Source organism: Aulonocara sp. 'chitande type north' Nkhata Bay, linkage group LG4 (genome assembly GCF_057382095.1).
Source record: "Aulonocara sp. 'chitande type north' Nkhata Bay isolate Kocher_YH1m ecotype deep benthic linkage group LG4, A_spYH_male_GT1.1, whole genome shotgun sequence".
Lineage (NCBI taxonomy): Eukaryota > Metazoa > Chordata > Actinopteri > Cichliformes > Cichlidae > Aulonocara > Aulonocara sp. 'chitande type north' Nkhata Bay.
The window spans coordinates 20,852,352-20,877,488 of record NC_141347.1 but is presented as its reverse complement, the minus strand read 5'-3'; the positions used below and the strand labels follow the sequence as shown (position 1 = coordinate 20,877,488).

Below are 25,137 nucleotides of genomic sequence, written 5' to 3'. Positions count from 1 at the left end.
ACTGCTCGACATCAGAGCAACATATAATGGCTTCCCGAAACTTTCTTTGCTAGCTAAACCCAGAGTAACTTTTGTCTACCACAAAGGATTCTGGGAAACACAGTTTTCTAATGAAAATACCTGTTAAATGCTCCCTTTTAGCAGAAAATTTAATCTATAATTAACAGCACTCACTAAACATGTGGCTAACACTTAAATCACTTACAAAATAACCAAAATGCTGTTATCAAACAATAAACTGCAATAAAGTTACAACATATGCTGTATAAATTAGAATGAGAATCAGAATACTTTATTGATCTCAGAGAAAATTTTGTGGCCAGATATGCTCCAAGACAGTAAGAACAGTAACTAACAAGTTAAATCAGCAGTATTAAATGAGACAATATATTGCAAAATAGCTCTAATATATAAATATCTCAACATATTACGTGAAATTGTATATAGATGAAGCTGAAACTGAGTTCCCCCTCTCATCATACTGCAGATAATTTATCTGAATTTCAGGAGCAAGGCCACACCCCCCTACATGCCACTTTCTGTTCTGTCTACATGCTCAACTTTTGCTACCTTTTTCAATTCATACACTTCTCATTAGTACAGGCGATCGCCTCTGAGGCCTTTCCCACGACATCTGCCAATATCTGCAAGAAACACTGTCAAACCTAAATGAGGATGTTGTCACAGCTAATGGACTCTTTGGTATTTTCCCTGCAGATATTAAAGAGATGCAACTGCTGTGCAGTGTACTTATGCTTTAGATGGAGGAATTGTAAGAGAGTAAGCAGTATGTGGGCATTTATGCAAACAGAGCATGCATCCAACATGCTCACATTCAGTTATTTTATTTATTTTAAATATGTAAACCCTGTTGTGAGCTCTTTGTCCTCACTTATTCATTTTTCATCATTTAGGGGGCATGTGATGACCCATGCACATGTGCCAAACTTCAATATGTAAACGGTTTTTTTAATAAAAGGTGTCAAAAGGCATACGATTCATATGCACACCTCTAGTGAACACTATGTTCATCCTGGTCTACACACCACACATGCAAACACAATTCCTTAATCCAAACTTTATTGAAAAAATAATAACGTCATAGTGTTCAGCAGACACATCGACACAACTGCTTTAACAGTGTAATGTAACACAACAAACTAACTGAACTCTCAGTTAGCAGTCCCTCACATACCCAGTCCTCCATAGTATATAATGCAATAAATATTAAGTGCTTTTTTTTTTGTCTGTGCACAAAACCAACACAAAAGCTTAATTTTGTTGTATTCTTTTCTTGCAACTTAATGAAGTCGAACAGTTTGTGTAAAATGACACAAAATGCTCAAAGTGTGCAAAGTTCAGTTTGAATATTCAATGCTAACACTTATCTTTTTAAAGCAAGTATCCACAAACCTTGAAATCCCACATTAAATTCATGTTTTTAAAAAAAAAAAAATCCAGCTCTTTTGCGACACACACTCAAATGACATCACAAAAAACATAATGTAGTAATTTTTCTGTCGTGATATGTAAACACAACAGAAACAAATGATGATATTGACCCAGTTGACACATTTTTTTCAGTGCAAGAAAATAACAAGGCATAAGTTAGTTTCCAATGTGCGTGATTGTGTGTGTTGCTCCCCTCCACCTTCATCATCTTCTGTTAAAGTCTTTGGCGATGACATTTGTTCCCCGTTTCTCCTTGAAGTTATGCATGGCGTTGACAAAAAATTCATACCAAAAAAAGGTGAAGCCTGTTGACAGCGCAGCTTTTACGAGACTGGGGGACAGGCCTTTGAAGAATCCTCGGAAGCCCTCCTCTTTGGCTATTTGAACCATGCAGTCGAGCAGACCTCTGTAGCTCCGCACCTGCACAGGACAGAAGGCAATGCTTCAGCATCAAACCCAGAGCGCTTAATCAAATATGATGAAACATGCTGTTGAGGAGCTTACCTGTCCAAAGTGAGCTCTGGCTGCTTCAAAGCCCCCCACCTGCAGTCTCTTCTTGAACAGATCGAATGGGTACGTGATTGTTTTGCTGATCATTCCAGCTCCACTCCCACAGACCAGGCTTTTTAAGTTTCCTTGAACATAAAAAGTGACAGGATTTTAAACTGAACCCTGTGCAGGTGTAAACGCTGCACAATTAAGAGTTTCCACTCACCTCCTGAGTTCCCAGCTTCGGGTTGTGGAGCCAACAACTTTTTAAAGATATTGTAGAAGAAGAACTGCAGGCCAGCGTAAGGAAACACAGCCATGAGTGTTGGTGACAGGCCGCGGTAAAATGTTAGAGTTCCTTCTGATCGCCACATTGTAGACACAGCATGTCGCAGGTTCCTGTACACCTGGAAATAGAAAACTGGGTTTCAGCAGTATACAGCGAGCGATTCTGCCTAAGGCAGGAATTCGAGAATATTTAACATGCTTTATGAATATTTCATCGTTGTAAGACTTGAAATGGTCTTCAATGCTGTTGGTAGTGTGGGAAACAAAAACTTGTTTCCAAATCCTCAAATATTTCTACATTCGCCTAATTAAACGTATTTGCATATCTCTGTCCTCAACAGACAAGTGAGAAAAAATTAATACTGGATGCCCGTGATCATTTTGGGTCCTCGGGTGGCATGATTCTGTCATGGAAATCAGTGCATGGGCTCAGGAACACTTCCAGAAATCATTACATGATCCACAAATGTAGGTTAAAGCTCCCTCGTGCAAAGATAAAGTCATATGTAAATGCCACCTTCACGTTCTCTGAACCAAAGCTCATTTAAAATGGACTTTGGCAAAGTGAAAAACCTGTTCTGTGGACAGACTAATCAAAACTTTTTACTTCTTTTGGAAAATATTGATGCTGCATTCTGCAGACTAAAGAGCAGAGGCACCATCTGCATTGTTATCAGAGCTCAGTTCACAAGTCTGCACCTCTGGTATGACGGTGCGTTAGTGTCTCTGGAATTGACACCACTGATGCTGAAAAAAAATATACACAGGTTGTAGAGCAATATGCGTTTCCACTTAGGCAACGTCTTTTTCAGAGAAGGTCCTGCATACTTCAGCAAGACATATGCTAAACTAAATACTGCATCTATTTGTATGTAAAGGTTTTAGAACAACATGTGCTCTTGTGCTCTGAGGGCCTCTGGATGTCTGGAGCCTGGATCTCCTCCATACCTGCTTCTTGCCCTGGAGGACGGGGCTATGGCCCCCCCCACACCCTCTAGCAGATCATTACATGAAGGAACCTTTTAAATACAAGCGCACTCATGCTCACAGGTGTACACACAGGTGCTCACAGACACAAACTACACCCTTTTTGGCTCCTACCTCAAAGCACACGGTGTGCTGTCGATCCTACGTGCTGCACAATAATATTCAATATTTAGTATTTACTGTTATATTCACATCGATCATTGCAATGATGTTGTTTATTATATTGCTCTCTTTTTCCCCCCTTTCTCAACAGGTGATCCAGAAGATTGATATGTATTTTTTTTTCCTGTTTGTTTTTGTTTTTTTTCCCCCTTTATCACCGTTCCTCTTCCCTGCTGTTTTTCTTTCCCTACCTCTCTTTCTTTCTCCCCTTTCGTTCCCCCAGTCATGTCTGTCCCATGTGTAACATCTGACAATAAAATAAAGAATAAAAACAAAGTTGAATCAAATAGACCAATACGGCAAGGCCGGGATGATCCATTTGGTAAAGTAAATCCGTTGGGCATCTTTCTTCGCCTTTAGACAATAATTCTGATGGCAAAAGAAAAAAAAAAAAAGAAAAAGAAAAAAGGGACAACATATGCTCCCATCCATACAAAATCCGGCAGCTGGTCTCTTCAGTTCTCAGACAACTACAGCCTGAACAGCCTGTTCCAAAGTGGTAAACAATATGTTATAAGATACGTTTCTGTTATCAAATTTAAAATGATTTAACATTTTTCTTAAAAATTTCTCAGTTTAAACACTTACTATATTTTCTGTACTCTTTAGTGAAAAAATGTGACTTTATAAGATGTGCAAGTCATTGCATTCTGTTTTTATTTACATTTTTCACAATGCACCAAGTTTTTTGAAAGTAGGACTGTAAAATAAAAACCTGTATAACGAGCTGATGTATGAAATTCTGTCAAACATTGACAGCGATCAGGATAAGAAATGATTAGTCCCACCTTGGGTTCTCCCTGAGCTGCAAAGCGTGTCCGCAGTGTGTCCAGAGGCTGGCAAACCACTGTGGCAGAGCAGGCTGCCAAGCCGCCACAGATGAAATGAACGCCTGCTGTCTGGCTGTCATACAGCGTTTTCTGATGGACCAACTCTGTCAGAAACTCAAAACTCGCAAACTGCAAATTGGACACAATAAAAGCAACTGTGTTGTTGAGATTGTTTAGAGTAATACAATTGTTCCACTTAGCCTGCAGTTCACAGTTTGCAGGTTGTACCTGGACAGCTCCGTAGCAGATAGAGAGGAGCTGTGCTGGGATGTGGCCCTTCCAGAAAGCAGACAGTCCCTCCTCTAAATGAATGCAGCGTGTTGCCTGAAATATCCCATAGTACTTCCCCTGTGGTGTTTTTGAAGACACACGCTCTATCTGCAGCTACAGGGGGGAAAATACAGATAAGAACACAACACATGACCTGCATTTATCAGGCTTCAAAAATCTCTTGATTAAAGTTGTTGTTTTTTGGGTTTTGTTTTTTTTAAACTGAATGCAAATGTTTGCACATGCTTTTAGTACAGTCACCAATTGGAAGGTCACAGCTGCTACTTCACGGTAATCTTCAAAGTGAGCACGAATTCTCACTTCTGGGCTCTCTTCTCTCACCATTTGGACGCAAGTCTCACATGTTCCAAAACAAGTACACATCCTTACCTGAAATCTGATTTTAATGACATCAAAAGGACTGATGAGGGCTCTGGTGACCATCCCAGCAGCTGAACCAGCGAAGGCCGCCTCCTTTGGGGACAGAGGTGCACCCTGGACACCAGGGTCATAGCCCACCATGTCTCTACAGCCTCAGGTTTCTAGAAACTCTAATGAGACAAATGACGAACCCTTTGTTCAGTTTAACACAGTTAAAAACAAACTTTAATTCGAGTTTAAATAGATAAAGATAATCTTAACTGCATCACGTTTGGTGAGATGAGCTTGTTTTGTATGTATAATCTTAAGCACAGGTGTTTCCAAACTGTATTAAAGTGAGTATTTTGATATTTATAACAACAGTTACATGCTAGATGTTATAAAACCTCCAGTTTGGTTTTGGGGGATGGACTTTAGAACAATACACAGTAATATATAACTCCTATATACGTTTCATGAAAATGAGAAATGGGTGTTTCCCCATTTAGCACATTTCGTTTACTGAAATGTGCTAACATACATGGGAATGCAGTATATATTCTGTAGATTTTTTATACTGTTCTAACAAGCTTGAAAGTCAATATTTTATATGACCACCTTTATTGTACATCACAGCCTGAAGTCTCTTAGAAAAGCTTTCTTGTAATTTCTTTAAGTAGTCTTCCGGAGAAGTTCCCCATGCATGTTTGGGATCACTGTCATTCTGAAAGCCTCCACCATGTTTTACAGATGGCTTTTCTCCTTGTCTCCCTTCCTTAAGCATGGCTTCTTGACATCGACCCTTACACTGAGACTATTTACAAGGAGACTTCAGTGAAAAGTTGATGGATCACCTGCAGGGCCAGTTGGATCTCTCGCGCCCTGTGTCGGTCTTTACTATTTCTTAAGGACATGGCTTTCATTTGCCACCCACCAGTCCAGTTTCCTCAAATGTTTTAAGGATACACAACAGTGGTTGATAACTTAATTAGTGTGCCATTTTATGCCTGAATGACTTCATATGCCAGTGTTCAGTGGTTCAACAAACAAACTAAAAAACAAAATTTTATAAGCCTGGAGAACTATTGCTCACACCACTGAAAAAATGTCAACTATGTCTGGCTCCTCCGAAGTAAAGTATTAAAAAAACGAAACGACGGGTGGCTCAAGACTTTTTCCTAGCAGCTGTTTCCACGACATTACATTTACAGCTTCACCCACGTCATTCGTGTTTTGTTAGGTGTCTGTTAATGGCTGGTTTTCTTCCATGTTCACCATTTATAAAATTATAACACAACCATAAAATGCCATAAAGACCAGAAAAATTAAAAAGAAAAAAAACAAGACATGTGGAGGACATATAATAAGACCTTGGAACTAGCTAAACTAAGCTAAGGTAAACTAAGAACAGAGCAGGCATTAACTTGGCTATAATGGTAACAGAAGCAGACAAATATCACCGTACCTTCATGAATACCACATCAGCTCCAACAGTGAACCTCAACTGGTACAGTTCAAAATTAGTAGAACAGGAACAGATTTCTACTTCTTGCTAGCACGCTCCTAATATTACTGCCGGGTCGGAAGAGTCTCTCCAAGACGAAATATCACGTCAAGATAAGTCCCTACCTCACTACACCGTGTCAAATTCAGCAAGTAACTACTTAAAACTCACATCCTCTTTTATTTAGGACATCTATGGCGTAGACAGGCCTCGAAAGTACAAGACTAAGGCCTTCGTTTACGTTAACTTTGGGTTAGGCGAAGACCATAGGGTCTGCGGCGAAGAAAAGAGAGGAGGGACTCATCTTTCTGTTGATACTTCATCTTCGAAAGGTTAGGGTTGCGTCGAGGAAAGGCTGCCTACCAGAGCATACCTCTACCTGAGCGTAGATGTGACACATTGGCATTAAATAGGTATAATTGTCACATAATTATCCTCCATTTTTTGGTCAATTATTTAACTACCGTTTTCTTTCAGTTCGGGAAAATATTTACCCGTTTGTATCTTTCAGCGGGCGGTTATAACGCAAGTGTAGGTTGGGTATTAAACTCCACTCTGATTCGTTAGCGTCAATGCTAGCCGTTAACGTTTGGTTTCCACTACAGCTGTAATGGATGTTAATGTTGTTGAAAACAAAGCTACCGTTAGACGAAGTTTTACGTGTTCTTACACTAAACTAACGTTACCTAGTTGAATATGGAAGTAACATTGGTGTGTCACATCACAAGTTGAAGATAACTTGGCTCATGCTTGGTTGGGTGTTCGGTGAACTTTTTAGTTGACCTGGGTTGTATAATCCCCTCCATCCCTCAGTGAATGAGCCGCGGCCGGGGGCCAGCCAATTTGATGACTGTACAGGATTTTGCATGTATTGTGGTCACCAAAAGTGCCCGGATGTCTCCGACTGTGGCCTTTTGATCTGTCTCTGAAAAGCTTATATTCTGCATGAAAACGCTTGCAGTAACTGTCTGATTTCCACAGGTGACAGCCCTCCCGTGTAATTTGTTTACTTGCATCTGTAATGGAAAACTCTGCTGAAGACTACCGGATCCAGTCATTTGACCTGGACACGCAGAGGTTACTAAAAACAGCCTTGAAAGGTCAACCCTTAACTTCTTCATGTGTGTCATTTTTGGGTGCTGTAAAAAAAAAAAAAAAAAAGCACTTAAACATATTCTCTCTTTTCAGATCCATTTCTGGTGAACCTGGAGAAAGTATCCAACATCATTGTGGATCAGTCTTTGAAGGACCCCGTGTTCAGCAAAGAGGCTGGGCGTATTTGCTACACTATAGTGCAGGTCAGTAAGTCCCACCTATATATTACATTCAAGCTCCCACTTTTTGTCCACCCTCTCACTGTTATCTGCCTGACACTTTGCTTGACACTTTCTGCAGGCTGAAGCCAAGCAGAGCAATGGAAACGTGTTCAGGAGACACTTGTTGAACCGACTCCAGCAGGAGTTCAAAGAACGCGAGGAGATGAGGGCACGCTCTCTGCAGGAGTGGGTGTGCTATGTCACGTTCATCTGCAACATCTTCGACTACCTCAAAGTAAGAGGCAGAGAGAGTTTTGAGTATTAAAATTTAGGAAAGGGAAACACAAAGCAGCTTTGTTAAATCACTCTGATTAAAAATGGAACCTTTTCATTGTCCTTATTAAGAGGACATGCTGCTTTTTTTTTTTCTTGTATGTCCACACTGCAGACAAACACCTCCTCTAGCTGCATCTTGGGGGTCCTAATATGTTAACTGCAGCACATTTAAGTGTCCAGGAACAGCCACTAAAATTTGAACAGATCCTAATTATGCTGCTTCTAAAATCTAGGTCATGTCTCATTTAGTAAGGTGTTTATTCATTGGCAGTGTAAAGATGAGCCTGAAAGGTGTGGTGCTAACACACTCAGGTTCCATCCATGCTTGGAGCCACTGGCATTTTAAACAGAGTGATCCTTATTGTAAGACTACTCAATCCTGGCTTTTGTGTAAGAGAAATCAGAGTCAAGGACTTAACACAGTTTCCTTTTGTTTTATGTTGATAATACTGAGCTGCTGTAATCAAATCAAATCACTTTTATTGTCACATCACATGTGCAGGTACATTGGTACAGCACATGTGAGTGAAATTCTTGTGTGCGAGCTTCACAAGCAACAGAGTTGTGCAAAATACAATAATGTAAACAAGCAAAATACAAGAATGGCTACATCTGAAACTAATAAATATATATAAGGACTCTCCACACTGTGTTTTTTAGGTGAACAACATGCCGATGGTGGCCCTGGTTCATCCTGTGTATGACTGCCTGATGAGGTTGGCCAAACCAGACGCTCTAATGAATGAGGATGAGGTGAGGAAGATATCTGGAGAAAGTGTTTATCAGTCATTTGCATATAAGTGTAAAAGTCCTATAGTGGTTTTCCAGGACTGACTGGGGGAGTGGGGTTGTTTTGTATAGTCAGTCGATATACCTCCTGTTCCACTGGGTGGTTTTTGTCTGACTACAAATGCATATAAATCTATAAAGGCTAATAAAAAACTGAAAAATTGATTGTTAAAGCTTTCATAATTGCATTTTGGCCAATGAACCTCCACTTTTTTCTGCATAGTGGAACAGTTACCTGCACATTGTTTGACATGGATGACACTGTGTTGATTAGTTGAAAAGTGGGCCAGAAAAGCACAAAAAACCCCATCAAAGATTTAAAAAAAAAAAATGCAGTATGAGAAGCATGGCCTCTTTTAGTTTTGCTTCAACTTCACTCTTCTCTGTGGCTGGGTGGTGAACCAATAACAGCACATGTAAGTGTAGTCCACAGATGTGTTGTAGCACGTAACATTTATACTGCCCACATTTGGGCAGTCCATGGCTGCCGACAGTTTACCCTAACCACAGCGAAACCATAATCTCCCTTTTAGTGTGACGTTCGTTTTTACTGAGGCGTCTCCACCTTTCTCCACAGGTGGACTGTCTGGTGGTGCAGCTGCATCGCATCGGAGAGCAGCTGGAGAAGGCGGACAACCAACGGATGAATGACCTGTTCTTCCTGCTGCGGGACGGCTTTCTGCTCCAGGAGGGCCTCTCGTCCATGGCCCGCCTGCTGCTGCTGGAGATCCTGGAATTCAGGGCCGGAGGTTGGATGCTCAGCAGCACCGCTCACAAGTACTACTACAGTGAAATAGCTGACTAGGACTCAAGGAGCAGGGCGCTGAGCACTAGAGCCTTCAAGCACCTTGGACACTACTCAAGCGCCACTGATTACAAAACCAGCTTTTTGAGGATAGATAGCAATATCCTCCAAGCAATCTGAGGAGGAGTTTGAGAAGATGGTGATTTCTCTAAAAAGACTAATACAATGTTCCTGACGCGTGCTGTGGAATGTGCAATAGGTCACGCGGAGCTGAAGTTGAGTTAACGAGGTTTGACCACATTCAGGTTCACTTTGTTTCAAAGACGTTTGTGTTCAGGTTTGATGCAGCCAGAGGAGCTGAGGCAACTTTTTGTTTTGTTTTTTACATTTTTAATCATTCTAGCATTCCTGTTTTGAGAGAATATGGCAACCTTAGTTTACCAAATCCAAATAACATTCCAGTCAGATAAAACCTGATTTAATTATTTTGATATTTTAGTGTAAACTTAAAATTTTGAAAAGGTTTTAAATTGCGATGGGAAGAGTTTCTGCTTACTTTGTCCTGTAAAATCCTGTTAGCGATCAGTTTGGCAGAGTCTCAATTCAGGGATTTATTTTATTTTTTTGTTTCTAACAGCAGTGATTGGTTAAACCACTTTTCTGCAGAAACATCAGATTCCTTGATATAAAATATTTGTTAAACAAGCTGTGCCGATATAACTTGAATACCATCACATGGTACCAACAACTCCATAAAGACTGACATGTTTATTTTTACCTTAAGAGGCAGAGGGATCTGTTTTCTTCTCCTTTATCGGAGCTCCTTTTGCAGGTCAGTTATGATTGCAAAGCTCATAAAAAGTGTTTTTTCAAAACGATTTAACTTCTCTTTACACCAGCAACACTACGTTTGATAGTCCACCATGGCTTTCAGGAGTTTGCTCAGGCACAGGTGCCGTGCTGTTAAAATATTACATCTTTCAAATGTGGTTGTTTTCGTAACCACGATCTGTAGAATGTATGTTGAAATTTGACTTTAAGGCAGTCTGACAATGATAAAAACAAAGAAGTTACTTAAAAGCCGCTCATAGATGCACTGAAGTATTTTGTCTCCTGAAATCATTTTCTTTGTTAGTGTAGGGAGATTTAAATTTCAGCCGTTGCAGGGTTTTTTTCTTGCAGATTCTTGGGTCAAATGAACAAAACCAAGAAAAAAATGCATTTGTGTGTTAAACTGCAATGAGTCAAAGAAGGACTTAACCAAATCCCTAAATGACTCCACAGACCTGACTGTAACATGAATCTATTTTTTACTACACGTTCCATTTTTTCTTTTTTATGATTGGGTTGTGCATTAAATGAAAGTTTGTTCTAATAAATCTTTGTAAGTTTGTATTATTTGCATTTATTATTGCAAATACAACACACTTGTACACAGTACAGCTTCCTTAATACAACAGTGACAGTAAGCCATGTTCAGTTCTTCTTTATACACGCTTCATCCCTCTGACAGCATTTTACAGTCCAAATGATTTTTATGTCTCAGCACTTTGAGCTGCTGCGGCTCTGTGCGGCTGACCTGACTTCATTCCAGTCTGTTAGTCATCAGATTTCAGTCGACGCCGTTTCGCTGCTTTCTACCACCAGCGGTAGTGAGCATAGGCTCTGTTGGCTTCAGCCATCTTGTGCAGCTCGTACTTCTTCTTCATCACGTTGCCCTCTTTGCCAAAGGCCGCCAGCAGCTCCTGGGAGAGTTTTTCATACATGTGCGTGCGTCTGTGTTTGTTGTCCCGGCACTCTGTGATCATCCACTTCATGGCGAGGAAGCGCCGCCTGTTGTCCGTGAGTGGAATGGGCACCTGGGTGGGGTCAGAGGCCAAGAGGAATGCAATTACTTGCCTTTATGCTTCGCAGATATAAGATCAGCAGATGTGTCTAAAAACCAAACCACAAAGACAAACTGTGTGTCCCATTTTTAAAGTGTGGAAGCTGTCGAAAAGCATCATTTGTCCTGTCTCCCTCTCATCAGTTATGGCAGATAGATGCCCCTCCCCGGTGCCAATTCAGCTGGAGATTTCTTCCCGTTAAAGGGGAGTTTTCCCTTCCCACTGTCACCAAATACTTTCTCAGAAGGGTCATGTGACTGTTGGGCTTCTCTCTATATTATTGTAGAGTCTTTATGTTGCCTTGAGGCAACTTGTGACTTGGCTCTATATAAATAAAACTGAATTGAATCTTATTTTTCTGTGTTTTCTGTGCAGGCAGTGGTGTGTCTCATTACTGACCTGGTAGTATTTTCCACCTTTCTGTATGCTGGCTAGCCCAACCACAGGCTTGCAGTTCTCCAGAGCCTGGTGAAAGATGGTGTAGGGGTTACACTCGATCGCTTCCCTCTCCCCCTCAGAAGCTTTGTGATACTTCTCCACCTGCTTCTTCTTTATGTTCTCCAGCGTCTAAACACAAGACAAGCAGTAGTTATCTATTTACCGTTTATTTAGACTGCTGTTGACACCTCTATTTATTATTAACATGTTTTTTTTTACCTGTGTCATTATCTCTCTAGCCAAAACCTTGTTTCCATGTTCCATCATCATGTTGATGAATTTACTGAAAAACAAAGACAAAAATCATCACCTGACATGAACATTCCTATGCACACATCTTTCCTGTTGTTGTGAGCTGAGATGTGAGTCTACCTGATGACTGGGTCATCAAAAACAGAGCTTGAGACTCCGCTGGTGGCTGCCTTGATGGGACTGAGGGTCTTGAGCTCGCGCTGTTCCTTCTCCTCTGCACTCAGCTCCGTCGCTGGTCGGCTGTAGGCCTCCTTGCTGACTTCAGGTTCCAGATAATAAGGGTTGTATCTGCTCCATCTCACCAGGAACACTCTGCAAACAAATGACAGAACTGAGTTTCACAAAGTTACTGGGTAGTTTTTGTCTGCTGACAGTGTCTCACTGTCAGCTGAAGAAAAAAAAATTAAACTAATCCTAATCTATCAAAAAAAAAAAAAAACTTTTTTCGTTTCGCTAAAGCAAATGGTTATGATTGAAGTCATCACCAATTATAACTCAGAGTTAATCAATTGGACCATTTACAAGTAATCTATCACATTAAAACTGTTCAAATATTTTTCACTTTCCTATGGTCACGTATCCTTGAAAACCCTACTGTAAAGCACAAGGCTAAAACCCAAGTACACAGTAAACAGCACCACTAAATAAATCCAATAACAGACTGTCAATACACATCAGAAATGTCTCTGTGAATCAGGAATTTCTTCATTATTTGTCAGTCAATCACCAGATATTCTAGTATTTCTTCTTCTTTCTTTTTCTTTTTTTTTAAATTTAGGCACTCTCAGCTTCTTCCCAGAATTATATAGCTGTGAACTAAATATCTGGATTACAGGCTGCTGGTCAAACAAAGCAAGATACTCTAAAAGATGTCCACAGTCACCACCCACTTCATTTGACACACCTTGCTAGTACTGGGTTGCCTTTTGCATTAATTTTCAATTATTTTAGCATAAAGTCAAAAAGGTGCTGGAAACATTCCTCAGAGATTTGGGTCCATATTGGCATGACAGCACACACAGTTGCTGCAGATTTGTCACACATCCATTATGTGAATCTCTTGTTCTATCACAAACTAACGATGGTTTATTGGAGATGAGATCTGGTGACTGTGGCAAGTTTGAGATCATGTGAGCTTTGTGACTTGGAGCATTCAGGAAGCAGCAAACCGAAGATGATTAACTCTGGTCATAAAGAGACGTGATCAGCAAAAACACTCAGGTAGGCTGTGGTGTTTAAATGAAAGTTGGTGCTAAGGTACTCAAGGAAAAATATCCACTACACCAATGCTGACCCCACCATCCAAACGTCGCAGCAGAAATCAAGACTCATTACACCAGGTAACGTATTTCCAATCTTTTTATCGAATTTTGTTGAGTCTGTGTAAATTGTAGCCTAATTTTCCTGTTCTTAGCTGACAGAGATGGCAGCCGGTGTGGACTTCTGCAGCTGGAGCTCATCTGCTTCACCTCTCTTCCTCATTCTGATGGTCAGTTTGAACTTGAGCCGGTCGTCTTGACCATGTCTAAATGAACTCAGTTGGTGCCATGTAATTGGCTGAATAGATATTTTGTTAACGAGCAGCTGAACAGGTGTACCTAAAAACAACCGGCCGACGTATATTTGCTGATTTGTTTTATAAATAATATAAAATAATAAGTGAAAACATGCAGATATTAATTACATGTGGGATCCATTTATCATTATTTTCAAAACGATAAGATAATCTGTTGATAAAGAAGAAAACTGTCAATTCTGTCTTAATAAAAATAAAATGTGCTAAACATTACACCCTTCACCTCTTTGGGGGACTGGTTTAAATGTAATACCACAGCTAGTTAGTTTAATTTGTAGTCACTCAAATTATATTAATGTATAAATAACGTACAACTCGAAACCGCCTGCTAATGTGTGCGTGTTAGTAAAAGGGTTGTTTTTCTTTTACCTCGGCGTCCAAGGTTTTAATAATCCTGAGATGGAAGCAGCCATCTTGAAAGTGTGAGCGTCTGTTAGGACCCCGGGTTAGTAGTCTCGCAGGTGCCTTTGGAATAAAAAAAAAAAGCTCCTTTCTGAAAATTCTCATTTTACATTTTTAGTGCCAAAATTGAAGAACTATATATTTTAAAATTAGATTTTGTCTTTTTGTGAAATTAATTCCGACAATATTTTTTTTCTTCGGACTCTCGCGCACACGCCGGTGACATCACGCGATGTTTGTAGTGCTATGGCGTACCAGGAAGGGGAGTCGCTTGAATCTTGGCTCAGTGAGTTATTAATCCTATTTTTATTAATTAAATAGCATGGCTGATTAGCTAGACGTGTTGCTCCGCTGTGATGGAGGAGAAAATCAGCGTGTGCAGAAGCTGTCAGCGCCTTGCCGAAAGCGTCTTTCCTGCAGTTTGAGCAGAGATCCAGGCTGCCAGCCCAGTCCAATCACTGTCTGCATGTTTAGCTGAATGGGTGGAGAGCTGTAATAAACACAAGTCTTTGCCAGTGACAGATCAGTGCGTGCAGTGATTGTGCAGAGGCGCGGAGCTCCGCGGATAGTTACCCCTCGCTGTACAGCTTGAGCGCAGCTTTCATGGCAGAAACAGATGGGTGTGGGAGATGAATGCACAACACTGGAAACTGTGGACAATGCATCTGTTATTACACAGGGGAGGAGTTGTAACAGTCACTGCATTGTCGGGGTCAGCACACGGGACTCACATGTGTGTATATAGTTAATGTATATACATACATGTGTGTGTATATATATATGTAAGAAATATTGTTTTGTTTTGGGGTTTTTTGGCTTTTGAGATTTGGATTCTGCAAACATTTAAATAGAATGTATTGTGAAGATTAAACCAGGTAACCCAGGTTACTCAATAAGTTTGTTTACCCAAGACAGGGTTGAGTCAGTGTGTGCTGTATGTGGATGACTGGAAATCTGAGGTGGTGGATAAAGGACTGAATAAACTAAAAAACTAAAAGGATCAGCCACGTCTTTTGACAATCTGCAGAGTAAACATTGCAGAGAAGGAAGCAAGGGGTTTGAGCCCTCAAAGCTTATCACATTTCAGATTTCTCTTAGTAATTAGCCACAGAAACTTAAGGACCCCCAACCCCAAATGTGAATGATAAATATTTATTGATAATGAAGCAGTGAGCAAGGCCTCAGGCTTGGACTGGGGGAGGCTTTCACTGTGGATTGATGCCAGATACCTTTAGACTGGTTAAGGGTGGGGTGGGGCAGGATAACAAGGGCAAACAGGTGTGTGGCGCAAGTAGTTATTTATAGACGCATGACCAGGAGGGGAGTGTTTGGGGCTGTTTATGTACAGGTCTGTGTTTTTAGTTTCAGTCTTTAAAAACTTGGTTGTAGAGAAAGAATAAGGAGGCGATGGTGTAGATGCTTGTGGGATGTCTGTGAGTCTGTTGACTTCAAGTGTTGTGTTTATGTGTCTCGCATATTACCAAATAAAAACAGATTAATATTAAATACATCAAATATAAAACTAGGGACGCAGTGGTTGTGAATTCTGTGTTGATACTGATGTTTAAATGAACATTTTGGCCAATAACAAATCCTGATATTTATGTTGATTTTTTTTTGTTTTATGTTATTATTTGTTTTGTTTTTTTTGGTTCAGAGCTTTTCTTTTTTCCCTCATCATCACAATGGGTCAGACTAAACTCTGTGTATACAAATTATTCAGCTGATTAGTCTTAATAATAATACATCACTGATGCCCACTATCAACAGTCCGATAATATCAGATTCTTTAGAAATATTGGTCAGAGAGGATAATTAATGCAGAACTCCTTTTTAGCCTGCTTGTTCTGACTTTGTAAGCAGGATTTTTTTACTTGGAGTGAGTAAATGTCAAGCTTTATGTTATATGCAGTTTTCTGATCCAATTTCTGTTTTATTAATATAACGCAAAATCACAACTACAGTGGCCTCCAGGCGTACAATAATACAAAGAAAACCCCAACAATCAGGCAATCCCCTTTGAGCAGGCACATGGTGACAGTGGGAAGGAAAAACTCCCTTTTCACAGGAAGGAACCCATCAGATTCACTGAAGAAGATGCTACTTAAAGGCATATGTTTAGTTGGTGCAATGGTCTTTCTCTTACAGATAAAGCCACCCATCCAACAAACCGGCAAGAGGATTGGGAGTACATCATTGGCTTCTGTGATCAGATCAACAAGGAACTGGAAGGGTAACGTCTAATGCATTTTTATTTTTTTCAACTAGCACAGGAATATATTTATGGATTTATTTTTTCTTTCCGGTCTCTCTTTTTTTTTTTTGCAGTCCCCAGATAGCCGTAACGCTGCTCGTACACAAAATCCACTCTCCACAAGAATGGGAAGCACTTCAAGCTCTGACAGTAAGAAATGCTGCACAGAACCGTCAGCAAGCACATTTTTTACGAACTGCTAAACCAACCATTCACATAAATGTCGTGTGGGCAGGTGCTGGAGGCGTGTATGAAGAACTGCGGCAGACGGTTTCACAATGAAGTCGGAAAATATAGATTTTTGAATGAGCTGATTAAAGTTGTTTCTCCAAAGGTGGGTCGTCTTCAGGTAGGTTTCGTGCTGATAAAACACGTGCTGAGTGGCTAATGAGTCATTGCTTTGTATTTCCAGTACATGGGCGACAGTGCACCTGAGAAGGTGAAATTGAAGATTGTTGAAATGCTGTACAGCTGGACCGTCGCTTTTCCCAGTGAAACCAAGATCGGTGAAGCCTACCAGACGCTGAAGAGACAGGGTATGTGTGGATGTGGATCAGTCAGATTAGCATAAAGGATATAAAGACACATCTTCCTCAGTCCTGTCCTTGCTCTCTTTGACAGGCCTTGTGGCACATGACCCAGAGTTACCGCTGGATAGGACTCTGATCCCTTCTCCTCCAACGCGACCTAAACATCCTGTGTTTGACAACGAGGACATGGGCAAGGTGAGAGATTGCCTCATCCTATTGAAATCATTTGTTTTAGTGTAAATATACTCCGTATACTTATATTATTACAACAAGCAGACTGATGTCTGTGTCTGTGTAGCTGCTTGCTGAGCTTCTCCGGAGTAAAAACCCAGAAGATCTTCAGGAAGCCAACAGATTAATCAAAAACATGGTGAAAGAGGTGAGACATGTCAGACCCTTGTGAATGAGACTATTTACCGCAGCCATTGAGTTCTTTTTCAAATGCACTTTGCACTATTTTTCTGATGTAAAACCCTTTATTGGGTTTTATATTTTGCCAGGATGAGGCACGGGTGCAGAAGGTTACAAAGCGAATTCACACACTGGAGGAGGTGAACATCAACGTCAAGCTACTGACCGAGATGCTGTCCCACTACAATAAAGACAGTTCCACTGACTCAGACAAGGAGATTATTAAGGTGTGCGTCCATGCCATAGACTGTATATAACAGATGGAGGTGACCACTGCGATGTAACCCACTGGCTTGTGAGCTGCCTTTTTGAGATTGATTTTAGTCACCAAAAGTGGCCATAACTGGACAAGATGGTGCAGCTTTGAGTTATCAGCTAGCTAGGTTTGTTCGGAAACTACATCGATAGACTGCGAGATGAATCGCACAGACACAGTCACGTGCTAATTATTGCAAATGAAATAATATCTTCATTTAAAAAATGGAAGCACATTCTTGTTGGACTGTATGAGTACATTTAACCGAATGGATAGCTATGCAATGCTATACTGAATTAAAATGCTCAAAAACGCACAAACACCATAAACACAGCAGACACTTCCAGTTCAGTCATGTGATTTAGCTCAGCAAGGAGCTAACAACTAAAGCCTGCTGTGTTGATGACCCACCTGTCATTCAAATGATGGTGGATGGGTGATGATTCGGGCTTGTTTTGCAGCCACAAGGCACCTTGCAGTCATTTTGCCCATGAACCTTTCTGTTTACCGAAGTATTCTGGACACAGTTGGGAGGCCATCCGTCTGACAGCTGAAGCTTGGCTTAAATTGGGTCATGCAGTAGAACAATGACCCCAAGCACAGCAGCACATGTACAACAACAATGTCTAAAGTTGTTGTGAAGGGGGAAAATGACCTACAGGACCCATGCACGTTTTTTTTCTACTGAAAAATTTGAAATTTTAACCTCATATTTGGAACCAGCCTCAAGTGGCCATTTAAGGAACTGCAGTTTTTGGCACTTTGTGTGGAAATTGCTGGTTGGTCCCTGCAGGGGAAAAAAGCACACATACAATTCAACAGGATCATCTTCTTTATTCTTTACTCAACAATCAGAAAATGGAAAAAGTTGGAACAGATATTTTCAATTCAGTATTTAAAGGCACAGATAAAGTAATTCATATTTTGCACTCCAGTAATTTGTTTTATCATTTCATTGTGGGTTGAATGCACCGCGTTTTTTAACAAATATAGTTTGAACCTGATGTTTTCATTTGATATTTTCAAATTCTTTAATGTCTGCCAAGTTTCTAACAGCAGCAGTACACAGCAGCTGGTGTCACATCTGCACGCTAACCGTACAGCACGTCCTTTGTGTCACCTCTCAGGAGCTCTACGAGCGCTGTGACAAGCTGAGACGAGCTGCTTTCAAAATGGCCACTGAGACGGAGGACAATGACACCAGTTTAGGTTTGTCACATTGGTCTTGGTTTGACTGAGCGAGCCCTGTCTTCACTTTTTGTGCGTAAAATCTATAACCACTGACCTTCGACTCCTCAGGTGACATCCTCCAGGCCAGCGATGACCTCTCCAGAGTCATCAACGCCTATAAGAAGATTGTTGAGGGGCAACCAATCAACGGCGACAGTGAAGAACCTCTATCGACAGCTGGTCACAGCGAGAGCGGTCAGTTTTTTTGGGGGGGTTTTTTGGGGGGTTTTTTGCTAAAAACTTGATTGCCCTTTTGTATCTAATACATCTGCTGCATTCTCTTTTCATGTCTGTGTCGCTCAGCAGAAACCACAGATACACTGATCGACCTCGCCGGCCTTGATGTTCCGAGCCCTCCACAGCCTGCTGCTCCACCACCCCAGCCCTCACATCCTGTCGCTGCTGATCTCACAGTGATCCCCATCCCCGTCCTGCCTCCTCCCCCCAAACACCTCGCTGGCAGTCAGGGCAGCAGCCCGAGTCATCCCCCTGCCAGCAAGGCCTCCACTGCACTCTCTCTCCTGGATGATGAGCTACTGTCTCTTGGTAGAGCATCCCCAACGTGTCTCATTGAATTAAAGGAGCAGTTTGACAGTTTTGGAAATGTGCTTTTATTGTGTTTTAGTGAAGCGCTAAATGAGAAAACCATCTAACGAGTCATGTTTTTGTTGTATCTTATGAGAGATAAAGAAAAAAAAGTCTTGTATGATGACAAATGCCTGCATCATCTCCCAGGACTGAATGACCCGCCTACCTCTCAGAGCAGCCAATCAAAACCAAAGCTGGATGAAATCTCCAACCAGTGGAGTTCCTTGCAGGTACTCTAGGATAACTAACTGCAGATATGTAGTCAGTGTGTAACAGTGTGTAAATTATCTTTCCTCCTCCTGTCCTCCACAGGCCCCAGCAACAAGTGTTGGTATGTTTGGCAGCATAGCTTGTTCAGGTCCAGTGGTGCCACCAGCTGAGCCAGCTGTCACCCACAGTCTACAGAACCTGCAGGATCTGGCCATGATGGGCTTTTCAGATCACAAGAGGTGATCTATTCATGTTTTTCCGTCCACTGTTTATTTGAAACCTGTATTTTAAATTCTCAAAGTAGCAAGGTTTCTGCAATTCTGTCTCGTAAAGCACTAATCTGAGGATATTTTGGCATAAATATCCGATACTTTCCAAGAACAGCATTGTGAGGTCTTATTGGCATTTATTAAATGGGATTTTCAGTTTATCCAACCAGACGACGGCCAGAGGAACCAGCTTTGGAGTGCCTGCAGCAGCACCGCCCCTCGTACCTGTGCAGGGCTCGCCCTCTTCAGCGGCTCTTCTCCAAGGACCCTTGCCTGGCTCCCCAGCCTTGTCCCATGTGAAGGCTCACAGCTTTGACTCAGCCCCAGGAAGTCCGCTGTTTCGCTCTCTGTCCCCTTGCCACCCTCCACTCCAGGGCAGCCCGGCTAGAGCCAATGAAATCTCCCTGAGCAACGTACACGTCCCTCTGGAGGCCATCAGACCGAGTAAGAGACAAAGACAGGGCTCAGCACCTGAGAGGGTAGTTAATGGCTGCCTCTGCTTGACTGGCTATTCTCTGTGTCTTCAGGTAAAGTCTTACCTGTGACTGCATATGACAAGGATGGCGTTCGCATGCTGCTCAACTTTGCTTCTGACTGTCCCCCTGGGCGGCCTGACGTGTTGGTAATGGTGGTGTCGATGCTTAATACAGCACCTCTGCCTGTTCACAATGTGGTCCTACAAGCTGCTGTGCCCAAGGTAAAGACATTAACACATCTGTTCTTTCATTGTGGGCATCACCTAGTGTTTGCTTTTGATTGGCTCCTACATTGTGACCTATCACCTACTCATTTCCTGAGCGATGACTGGAAAAGTCTCTCTTTAGATCTCTTGAAATGTTTTGTCTTATCCTCCAACCACAGGATTCATATGTAAGTCAGTGCTGATTTTGGCTTTAAAGTACTTTTTATGGATGTTTTCATTCCTTCTATTATTTTTGTACTATTCAAGATATTTGTGATGAGTAGAGGTTTGATTGAAATCCAAAGTGGCAGTTTAGCTCTATCAGATTACTTCATTTTTCATATGCTGAAATGTTATTGGATGATTGGATGTTTCTTGTCCAATAACACCTTCTAAAAATGTTTAACACAGCTTTAAAACCTTTCCAAGAACACACCCCAGTCAGCCAATAATCTTAAAACTAACTACCTAATGTTGTGAATGTCTTCCTTCTGCCGTTAAAATAGCTCTGACCCACTGGTGCATAGACAGTTCCTCAACTAGCAACAGGTCAGTGCCTTTAGCTCTTTGTTCGTGGCAGTTTTTGCACTGTGTCAGGGTGCATTGTCCAGCTGGGGGGGAACGCTGATGGAGGGAATGTCTTTGCCATAGAGGGGCGTTCTCGGTCTGTTTCTCAAGCTTCACTGCAGAGTATTGCATTATTGCAGATTGATAATAATAATGGATTGGATTTATATAGCGCTTTTCAAGGCACCCAAAGCACTTTACAATGCCACTATTCATTCACTCTCGCATTCACACACTGGTGGAGGCAGCTACAGTTGTAGCCACAGCTGCCCTGGGGCAGACTGACAGAAGCGAGGCTGCCATATCGCGCCATCGGCCCCTCTGGCCAACACCAGTAGGCGGTAGGGTAAAGTGTCTTGCCCAAGGACACAACGACCAGGACAGAGAGCCCGGGGATCGAACCGGCGACCTTCCAGTTACAGATACGCTTCCCAACCCCCTGAGCCACGGTCGCCCAAATAGACTGTTTGGGGACACTGAGCTGATTTACAGATTAGTCTCTACCCTCACCTGTAGTCACAAGCTTTGGATGTTGACAGAAAGAATAAATTATGCAGATACAAGCAGCAGAAATGAGCTTTCTCTCATTTCTGTGACTGGGTGAAGGGTGACTGGCCTCTCCCTTGGAGACAGAGTGAGGAGTACAATGATTCTGAAGGGACTGAAAGTAGAGCTGCTAGTCTTCTGCTTCAAAAGGAGACAATTGAGGCGGTTTGAGCATTTGACGAGGATGCTCCTGGGCACCTCCTGGCTGAGGTGTTCTGGGCATGTCTGACTGGGAAGCACTGGAGACCTTGATGCACATGATGAAGAGATTACACCTCTCTGGTGTCCTGGGAATGCCTTGGTGTTCCGCTGGATGAGCACTGCTTAGGCTGCTGCTTCCCTGCAAAAGTGATGGATGGATGGACTATTTTAACTGAAAGAAACTTTAATTGTTCACTAATCCACAATGTCTTAAGTTCATCTTTCACTTGTGATATCTGTTGCTCAGTCTCTTTCCTTAAGTCATCTTTCACGATGGATAATCAGTTCCATTCCTCTTTATCTAAGTTCATGCAAAGCTGATATGAGGCTTCAACAGTCTTCATAGTGTAAAATGTCCCTTTGCCACTTACAGCAACAAAAAGAAGAACTGTGAATCCTTTAATAAAGGCGTAAACGAACAGCGTTGACTCTTCCTTTTGTCTTCCACCAGTCGATGAAGCTGAAGCTGCAGCCCCCGTCGGGAACAGAGCTGGCACCCTTTAACCCCATTCTACCTCCAGCCTCCATTACTCAGATCATGCTGCTGGCCAATCCAGCAAAGGTAGATTACATAATAACACTTCCAGCGGCAACAATATACAAACAATACATAAACTATGTGGACAAAAGTGTTGGACTACGCCGTTTTATCTTTGAATTTAGGTGTTTTAAGCAGTTTTTTTTACAAGTTGGTTATTCTAAATTTCAGTGTGGTGCTGTGATGGGTGTGACCACTGCAACAAGTCAGTTTCTGTTCCAGCATGACTATGCCCCAGTGTACAAAACAAAGTGCATACAGGATCTGTTTGGTGATTGGCCAGCGGAGAATCCTGCCCCCTGAACACCTTTGGGATGAACTAGAGCAAAGATTGCCAGACAACATCATTGTCTCACATCACAGATACTCCAAAATCCTGTACAAAGTCTTCCCCTAAGAGTGGAAGCTGTTATAACTGCAAATCTATGCCTATGGATTTGGAATGGGATGCCATAAAAGCTCCTGTACCTCTAACGTATAGGTAGCCCAACACTTTTGTCCAAATAGTGCATTTTCAGAGCTGCCAATCCTTCTGCGGGAGTGTGTATAATTTGCATGTTCTTTGCTTGTCCTCGCAGGATAAGGTGCGTCTGCGCTACAAGCTGGCTTTTACTCTCGGAGACCGCCCATGCAACGAGGTCGGAGAGGTTGACCAGTTTCCCCCTCCAGAGATGTGGGGTCATCTATAGCAGCGGTGGAGACCGGCTGCTCAGCAGGGACAGGCTGGTTCATACTCCATGAAGGGGTGTGAGTGTGCGCATGTGTGTGTGTTCATATCCATCCCAGAGAGACCGGAGGGGGAACGTTTGTTATATTCTTCACTTCAGCTTTACATTCCTTACAATAGTTCATGTTTTGGACGTTGTTATTGCTGAGATGACAACGTCCATCTCAGCAATAACAACAGCAATCACTAAAAGTTTTATTGATGATTGATGCAGCGCTTGCAGATAGCTAACATAGCAAAGATAGACACTGGTATGTAAGGCCTTGGTGCTTATAGGCTATTGACAGATATTTTAATGCATTTTCCCCTAGGGGAAATGGTTTGAAACTGCAATGAATAATGCATTAGAGACTTAAAATGTTGGGTTGATCACAAAAATATTTTAAAAGAAAATAACCTTGAAGTTAGCAGAGCCTGCGCTGCAGATGTGCTTCTATTTATTCGTGTTGCTGAACATTTATACTTGAATATATCCTGAGAGTTGAAGATTAGGCTGACATGAAGGATTCAGTCAGATATCATTGCTGCAGAAAGAGAAGAGGGGCGTGTGTTTTGGATTATTCTATGGATGGATTTTGGATATGTGTGAGTAAATTGTGTTGCTAATGTAGCCCTCTGCTAGGTTATGAAGGAAACGTTGTGCAGCAGGACTTAGATGGTAATGTGTAATTGCAGAAATGCAGTTAGGAGTCCAACACTGGTTTTATTTCATGTTTTCATTTTTAAGATAAATGATTCTCAGTTAGTGGTTGTCCATAGTTTGGTTTTGTATTATTAAACATGTTTACGCTCCTCCTACCAGGCTCAGTATTGGGAGTATTTCTGTCGTAGTTATTTTCTGTTCCTGGTACGACAGTGGATCGCTAAACCCAACAAATGTGAACTGAACCAACCTGAATCTGAATCCAGAACGAAGCAGATTATTATCCAGTATGCAGCAGTGGGATGGAGGGAAACTGTACTCGGTCCTCTCCGACCCCTTTCACTTTCTGCACACCGAAGATGTGGATACATTTATATTTGTTTAGTGATCCACGCTGAGATCCCGTTAAGCCGTCATCAGATTCAATAGGAAGAATCTGTGAACTGTCATCTACAGACCTCTTGGCAGATCTGCCGGCTTTAAAACTTGGACTTTGCTACAAAAAAGGTCCTGCAGCCACCTCAGCCTGTTTTGCAATCGATAAGTTTACATTTTTTAAGTTATCTCAAAATTTCAACGTAATAACTCAAACTGCTGAAATTTAAACAAACTTCTGTAATATTTGGATGAAGTCACTTTTCTTTCAGGCCTGCTTCACAGAGGGTAGAGCAGATAATCTTGCTCTGTGGACTATAACCTGTGCATAGAGTGATTTACCAAATGCAATTTGGCAACTACAAACAGTCTGTCAAGTGTTGATAGTGAAGAGTGACATTCGTGTTGCTGCTGTAACATGTTTGATAGATGGTCGTCCATATGACAGGTTCACTAATCTGGGCTGAGGTATTACCAGGTTCTGTTAGTGGTCTTTGGGTTCACGGCCATCTTCCTTCCCAAATTGTCACGTGGGCGGAGCTATTTAAAAACAGAATCCAGGTTGTTTCAGTTTTTCTTGTTTTACAGTAACCCAGGCCAGTATTATCCAGGGACATCTCAAAGCTTTAAATATTTTTATACCCAGACTAAGAATTATGTTTTATCAAAGACTTCAGCTTTTTTTTCGGACCTTACATGCGCTCTAAAACACATTTAGACAATGTTTGATCCATTCATATTCCCACATCTCAACATAAAAAGGACCAACCAACCTACAATTTAAAGCGCTACACTGAAGGCGCTGAATACTTGAGTTCATGATTTTATTCATTTAAAATGAACTCAGAACATTCAGGGGTCTGAACGCTTTGACTTCACTGCGCCCCATCTCTGATAGTCCTCTATTCATCATACTGGATGTACAGAAGTGTGTTTACTGTACATAGCATCTAATGTAATGTACCTGCTGTTTGGTGTATGACAACTTCTGTGAAAATGTGACTTGTAGATTTGGGGAGAGTGTTAGGACTGTATATACAAAGGGATGATGTGTCATTTCTTTGCTGCATGAAAAAAATAAAGAGTCT

General features: G+C 41.6%; 4 protein-coding genes across 12 annotated transcripts; 2 read left to right on the top strand and 2 right to left on the bottom strand.

Annotated features, from left to right (window-relative positions):
- Window positions 1-1,062: 1,062 nt before the first annotated feature.
- slc25a19 (solute carrier family 25 member 19) lies at window positions 1,063-7,129 on the bottom strand. Of its 3 annotated transcripts, none has more exons than XM_086289061.1 (7): window positions 7,029-7,129; window positions 4,869-5,029; window positions 4,437-4,592; window positions 4,167-4,337; window positions 2,168-2,348; window positions 1,957-2,087; window positions 1,063-1,872 (listed from the first exon to the last, which is right to left on the bottom strand). In XM_086289061.1, the coding sequence occupies exons 2-7, from the start codon at window positions 4,998-5,000 to the stop codon at window positions 1,657-1,659; spliced, it is 987 nt and encodes a 328-aa protein (XP_086145187.1). In that variant the 5' UTR covers window positions 5,001-5,029; window positions 7,029-7,129; the 3' UTR covers window positions 1,063-1,656. The 3 variants fall into 3 exon arrangements, with proteins under 3 accessions (XP_086145187.1, XP_086145186.1, XP_086145185.1); XM_086289060.1 differs by lacking the exon at window positions 7,029-7,129 and adding an exon at window positions 6,837-6,965; XM_086289059.1 differs by lacking the exon at window positions 7,029-7,129 and adding an exon at window positions 6,304-6,815.
- Window positions 6,322-10,861, top strand: mif4gdb (MIF4G domain containing b). Of its 4 annotated transcripts, none has more exons than XM_086289066.1 (6): window positions 6,322-6,345; window positions 7,324-7,442; window positions 7,531-7,640; window positions 7,738-7,893; window positions 8,595-8,687; window positions 9,301-10,861. In XM_086289066.1, the coding sequence occupies exons 2-6, from the start codon at window positions 7,364-7,366 to the stop codon at window positions 9,526-9,528; spliced, it is 666 nt and encodes a 221-aa protein (XP_086145192.1). In that variant the 5' UTR covers window positions 6,322-6,345; window positions 7,324-7,363; the 3' UTR covers window positions 9,529-10,861. The 4 variants fall into 4 exon arrangements, with proteins under 4 accessions (XP_086145192.1, XP_086145191.1, XP_086145189.1 ...); XM_086289065.1 differs by lacking the exon at window positions 6,322-6,345 and adding an exon at window positions 6,383-6,494; XM_086289063.1 differs by lacking the exon at window positions 6,322-6,345 and adding an exon at window positions 6,523-6,755.
- On the bottom strand, window positions 10,848-14,110 carry mrps7 (mitochondrial ribosomal protein S7). The gene is made up of 5 exons (XM_086289062.1): window positions 13,990-14,110; window positions 12,165-12,356; window positions 12,012-12,075; window positions 11,754-11,921; window positions 10,848-11,327 (listed from the first exon to the last, which is right to left on the bottom strand). The coding sequence occupies exons 1-5, from the start codon at window positions 14,031-14,033 to the stop codon at window positions 11,106-11,108; spliced, it is 690 nt and encodes a 229-aa protein (XP_086145188.1). The 5' UTR covers window positions 14,034-14,110; the 3' UTR covers window positions 10,848-11,105.
- Window positions 14,070-25,133, top strand: gga3b (golgi associated, gamma adaptin ear containing, ARF binding protein 3b). 4 transcript variants are annotated; one of them, XM_086289057.1, is made up of 17 exons: window positions 14,070-14,308; window positions 16,171-16,255; window positions 16,351-16,426; window positions 16,512-16,610; window positions 16,689-16,812; window positions 16,898-17,001; window positions 17,105-17,185; window positions 17,307-17,444; window positions 18,601-18,682; window positions 18,773-18,898; window positions 19,007-19,249; window positions 19,439-19,521; window positions 19,604-19,740; window positions 19,928-20,214; window positions 20,298-20,467; window positions 22,218-22,328; window positions 22,476-22,788. In XM_086289057.1, exons 1-17 carry the CDS (start codon window positions 14,269-14,271, stop codon window positions 22,605-22,607), a joined length of 2,118 nt encoding a protein of 705 aa, XP_086145183.1. In that variant the 5' UTR covers window positions 14,070-14,268; the 3' UTR covers window positions 22,608-22,788. The 4 variants fall into 4 exon arrangements, with proteins under 4 accessions (XP_086145183.1, XP_086145179.1, XP_086145180.1 ...); XM_086289053.1 differs by lacking the exon at window positions 22,476-22,788 and adding an exon at window positions 22,883-25,133 and having other exon boundaries at window positions 14,103-14,308; XM_086289054.1 differs by lacking the exon at window positions 22,476-22,788 and adding an exon at window positions 22,883-25,133 and having other exon boundaries at window positions 14,108-14,308; window positions 19,010-19,249.
- The last annotated feature ends 4 nt before the right edge of the window (window positions 25,134-25,137 follow it).

What these genes read in the sequence shown, in the direction of transcription:
- slc25a19 (XM_086289061.1), bottom strand. Translation starts at nt 5,000, where the DNA reads ATGGTGGGCTATGACCCTGGTGTCCAGGGTGCACCTCTGTCCCCAAAG. An exon ending in TCATTAAAATCAGATTTCAG is followed by an intron (nt 4,593 to 4,868) that starts GTAAGGATGTGT and finishes TCCCCCCTGTAG; the next exon opens with CTGCAGATAGAGCGTGTGTC. An exon ending in CAGCTCAGGGAGAACCCAAG is followed by an intron (nt 2,349 to 4,166) that starts GTGGGACTAATC and finishes TTCTATTTCCAG; the next exon opens with GTGTACAGGAACCTGCGACA.
- mif4gdb (XM_086289066.1), top strand. Translation starts at nt 7,364, where the DNA reads ATGGAAAACTCTGCTGAAGACTACCGGATCCAGTCATTTGACCTGGAC. An exon ending in ACTAAAAACAGCCTTGAAAG is followed by an intron (nt 7,443 to 7,530) that starts GTCAACCCTTAA and finishes CTCTCTTTTCAG; the next exon opens with ATCCATTTCTGGTGAACCTG. An exon ending in ACATCTTCGACTACCTCAAA is followed by an intron (nt 7,894 to 8,594) that starts GTAAGAGGCAGA and finishes TGTGTTTTTTAG; the next exon opens with GTGAACAACATGCCGATGGT.
- mrps7 (XM_086289062.1), bottom strand. Translation starts at nt 14,033, where the DNA reads ATGGCTGCTTCCATCTCAGGATTATTAAAACCTTGGACGCCGAG. An exon ending in TTAAAACCTTGGACGCCGAG is followed by an intron (nt 12,357 to 13,989) that starts GTAAAAGAAAAA and finishes ATTTGTTTGCAG; the next exon opens with AGTGTTCCTGGTGAGATGGA. An exon ending in TTTGATGACCCAGTCATCAG is followed by an intron (nt 12,076 to 12,164) that starts GTAGACTCACAT and finishes TTTGTTTTTCAG; the next exon opens with TAAATTCATCAACATGATGA.
- gga3b (XM_086289057.1), top strand. Translation starts at nt 14,269, where the DNA reads ATGGCGTACCAGGAAGGGGAGTCGCTTGAATCTTGGCTCA. An exon ending in TCTGGAGGCCATCAGACCGA is followed by an intron (nt 20,215 to 20,297) that starts GTAAGAGACAAA and finishes CTGTGTCTTCAG; the next exon opens with GTAAAGTCTTACCTGTGACT. An exon ending in TACAAGCTGCTGTGCCCAAG is followed by an intron (nt 20,468 to 22,217) that starts GTAAAGACATTA and finishes GTCTTCCACCAG; the next exon opens with TCGATGAAGCTGAAGCTGCA.